The sequence below is a fragment of the Gaeumannomyces tritici genome, assembly GCF_000145635.1.
Source record: "Gaeumannomyces tritici R3-111a-1 unplaced genomic scaffold supercont2.9, whole genome shotgun sequence".
NCBI lineage: Eukaryota > Fungi > Ascomycota > Sordariomycetes > Magnaporthales > Magnaporthaceae > Gaeumannomyces > Gaeumannomyces tritici.
The window spans coordinates 149-4,362 of NW_008804553.1; the positions used below are offsets into that span (position 1 = coordinate 149).

The 4,214-nt window shown below is 56.7% G+C and overlaps 2 protein-coding genes across 2 annotated transcripts; both read left to right on the forward strand.

Moving 5' to 3' along the window:
• Positions 1-280: 280 nt before the first annotated feature.
• On the forward strand, positions 281-805 carry GGTG_12500 (hypothetical protein; the record flags this gene model as incomplete). The annotated part of the gene is made up of 2 exons (XM_009230398.1): positions 281-369; positions 515-805. 2 exons carry the CDS (start codon positions 281-283, stop codon positions 672-674), a joined length of 249 nt encoding a protein of 82 aa, XP_009228662.1. The 3' UTR covers positions 675-805.
• A 645-nt stretch (positions 806-1,450) lies between these two features.
• On the forward strand, positions 1,451-4,142 carry GGTG_12501 (hypothetical protein; the record flags this gene model as incomplete). The annotated part of the gene is made up of 3 exons (XM_009230399.1): positions 1,451-3,557; positions 3,634-3,904; positions 3,968-4,142. 3 exons carry the CDS (start codon positions 1,451-1,453, stop codon positions 4,140-4,142), a joined length of 2,553 nt encoding a protein of 850 aa, XP_009228663.1.
• Between the last annotated feature and the right edge of the window lie 72 nt (positions 4,143-4,214).

Consider the following 4,214-nt stretch of genomic DNA (forward strand, 5'->3'; position numbering starts at 1 on the left):
TCACCGCTAATTTTCTATGGGAAGCCGTGTTCCTAAAAAACGACAGATTGCGGAGAAAACGACAGATTGCTGTGCCGCGCTGATTCCCCGGAGGGCCGACTCAGCGCGGGTGTTTTTAACCCGCGCAAGTACCACCAGCGCCGCGCCGGAGCCAATTGAATAATTTCAAGGCCCCACTCCTAAGCCTTACGAGGGTGGCCGGGCCATTGCCAAGGGGCGGGTTTAGGCGAACAAGCGAGCAAGCATATATATACACTGTGGGGTCTTGTGTGGTGACTTGATGGATTTACAACCATCGTGCTTGGTTGATGGCAACCGTAGAAGATTACGATGCAAAGTCAGTTTAAGGACAATTTATGCGTCGCCACGGTGAGCCGACACCAGAAGTCACTAAATATTGCTATTTTGTCGCTCCAAAACACTTAGCTACTTGTTGCCAGCCTCGCGCGCTTCAGCCAGTCCGAGAAGGTTTAACCTATGCCTTCCCTCCTGGGATATACTGATCAGCGTCCAGGTTCAGCTTCGGTAAGGCTCTCTTCTTCAATGTTAACGTTATGCGGCATTTATTAAATGGTTTGACGCCCGGTGACTCCCCTCGGCTCGTCAGCTTACCCAAACAAGGTCACGAACCATGCGCCAACGCCGAAAGTGCAGCTTCAGGCTGGCATGCTTGACTGGGGATTCATGGCCCCCGCTTTCTGCATGTTACGCTACCGAGCTGGAAAAAAAAGAAAAAAAAACTGGATGCCCAGTTCCATCCACCTTTGGTTGTACAGCTCCTGTATGGTCAGCCCTACTATTTCGATCTCGATGGCCTTTACGAGCCACACCGTAGGGGCATTGGTGCCACCACACCATTAACCTATCGGCATTATCATTGTCGTGGTTCGCGCGATAATTTCTTCCAAAGTAAACCCTATTAATCATAGCAGTAGCTGGCTTCTTGGCCTCCAATGGGACAGGCTGGCAGAGGCAGGGCTGGCTAATCTACCCGATGCATTTGCCAACCAGACTTTACAGCCTGACCAAGCTGCGCGGGCCTCAACACACACTCACGTGGAATGTCCGCCGCTCGTTTTACCCCTCCTTGTTCCCAAGCCCCCCCCCCCCCCCCCCTCCTCGAGCTTTCCCTCAGCTCCCTCTTGTCACAAGACCGTGCCTTTTGCACCTACAGCATTCCCACGAGCCATTCTTCTCTTTCTTTATTTCGAAACCAGGTCCTTTCTCGTTAATTCTTTCGTGGTTTCTCCCGAGCCTTACCGCAATCGAGTCGTGCTGCACCTTTATGCTGCCGTGCTTAATCCTCACCGGTACTAAAGAGGAGAAACAAATCAAACTCAACCCTTATATATCCTCCTCTATTCCTCCGTCTCATATTCTCCGCCTCCCTCCACCCCCAACCGTTCTCCCTTTCTTGCACTTCCACCCGTTCCTATCGGTATAGCATGCCATGGCTTCGCCGTCTCGGCCGGCGGACCGTAGTAGCTTCCACATTGCAATAGTGTGCGCCCTGGAACTCGAAGCCAACGCCGCCGACCTGCTTTTCGATGATACATACGACGAGCGACAATACGGACGGGCCGCGGGTGATGTCAACACATACACCACAGGCCGTGTCGGCAAGCATGCCGTCGTTCTCCTCCTGCTTCCAAGCATGGGCCCACTCGCTGCGGCCTCAGGCTCGGCAAACTTGCGATCGAGTTATCCCAATATCAAGCTCGCATTGCTCGTCGGTGTCTGCGGAGGCCTGCCCCAGATCGACGGCCATGAAGCCTTCCTAGGCGACGTCGTTGTCAGCACCAGCATCTTTAATTACGACTTCGGCAGACAACACCCTGACGGGTTCGTCCCAAAGACAACCATCGAAGACTGCTTGGGCCGAGCAAACAAAGACATCCGCGGGTTGCTGGCCTCCTTGGGAAGGGAACGTGATTTAAGGCTCTTGCAAAAAGCGGCAAGGATCAATCTCAGCAAACTGCAAGCCACTGCCGAAAAAGAAAGCCGGCGGGCCAACTACACCGCGCCTCCGGACGCTAACGACAGGATCTTCTTGTCGGACTACCAACACAAGCACCGCCGGGATTGCAGATATTGTGATGCCGGTGATTTCTGCGACGCAGTTTCCCGCCTATCCTGCACCGATATCGGTTGCAATGAGCAGCCGTCCAGCAGGGACCGAGCGAGCATACGACCTGTTTCGCTTGGGCCCCAGGTCTTCATGGGCAAAGTTGCATCCGGAAACGCGGTTATAAGGTCAGGCGAGTATCGCGACGCCATCGCCCGCCGGTATGGTGCGATCGCCTTCGAGATGGAAGGGGCTGGCGCGTGGGACGAGGTGCCTTGCATCGTTGTTAAGGGCATCTGTGACTACGCGGACAGTCATAAAAGCAAATTGTGGCAGAACTTTGCGGCGGCATCGGCGGCCTCCGTGGCTGTAGCGATCCTGGACCGGTACGAGCTGACTGACAGCGCCACTGCTGGGACGAAAGCGCCCATCCCCCCTATACTACCCTGCCGCTACATCCCACTTTACCGGAATAAGCATTTCGTCGGACGGGCCGACAAGCTAGCCACGCTCCAAGAGAAGCTTTTCATACAAAAGGAGTGTCAAAACGCGGCGATTGTCGGGCTGGGCGGCGTCGGCAAAACCCAGCTGGCCCTGCAGCTTGCATATTGGGCGAAGCAGCACCGGCCCGAGTATTCTATCTTCTGGGTGCCTGTGTTGAGTGGGGCGACTTTTGAACTGGCATACAACGGGATAGCAAGGAAGCTCCATCTCCAGGACGTCGCCACGGACGAGGACCCCAAGGACTCCGTCCGGCGGTACCTGAGCTCGGAGGCGGCTGGGCCATGGCTCCTTATCGTGGATAACGCCGACGATGCAGATCTTCTTTTCGGCTCCCTGGACATGCCAAGCGGTTTGGCTGATTACCTCCCGGAGAGCGAAAACGGCTTAGTCCTGTTCACCACACGGTCTAGAGAAGTTGCCGTGTCGGTCGCCCGGAGCGACGTGATCGAGCTGTTCGAAATGGACCCGCAAGAGGCGGCCGATTACCTGGAAAAGCTGCTGATCAGGAAAGACTTGCTCCGCGACGAAGGAGAGTCGACGAAGCTGCTGAAGGAGCTCACATACCTTCCCCTGGCGATCACGCAGGCGGCGGCATATCTAAACACGATTCAAGTGTCGATCGCGGAGTACTTAAAGCTGCTGCGGGGGACGGATCAAGACGCGGCCAGCTTGATGAGCCGCGAGTTCCACGACAAGACTCGACACAAAGGCTCGCGGAACGCCGTGGCAACTACGTGGCTCGTGTCCTTCGACCAGATCCGCAAATCTGACCGCAACGCGGCCGACCTTCTGTCTTTCCTATCTTGCATCGAGCCTAAAGCAATTCCGCAATCGATACTGCCTCGACTCGAAGTAGAAGAGCAGACGGTGCATGCGATTGGCACGCTGTGTGGATATGCCTTCCTGACCAGACGGGGGGACAGCCAGGTATTCGGCATGCACAGTTTGGTACATTTGGCCACGCGAATCTGGATCCAGAGACAGAACCGTACGGCAACAGTGTATGGAAAGGTGATTCGACATATTGCAGAGATTTTTCCGGATGACGACTATGCGAATCGCAGCTTGTGGAGGGAGTACCTTCCGCATGTCTTTAAGGCCTCCAGAGGGGGGATACGGGGGTGAAGCGCAGGAACACTATCTGCAGCCCGTCGAAGCGCTGGCGCCTCGCCCACCACACGGCGGGCGTCCAGTCGGCGCCGTCCTGGAGAGCGCGGGGGGTCGCCAAGGGAGCACCGAAACTCACCTTGGCTCGAATCTGCTAAAGACGAAGCCGAGCGCCCTCGTCACGGGGCCGCGTGCCCGCGGCAACGCTGATGACGGCGCGGCGCGGCTGTGTGGTAGCTCGAAGCTCAGCCTCCTAAGGAAAACAAAGCACAACGGTTAGCTGAGCTAGAGGGCGGGGAATCGCCAGGGAAACGCTTACCCGACGGGTTTTCTTCGACCCGGTTATGCCGTGCGCACGGCGGCACGCGAGGTCGTACGCCGCCCGGGTGGCGAGTACCCGGGTGGCATCGCAAAAGGCGCCAGCGAAACCACCGTCATCCGCCGCGGGGGCGGGCGGCAAACCTAAGGTACAAAAACTCCTGGGTGGCAGGACCCAGAAGCGCACCGTCGCCGGAGAGGAGACCGGTAAAGTCATAGG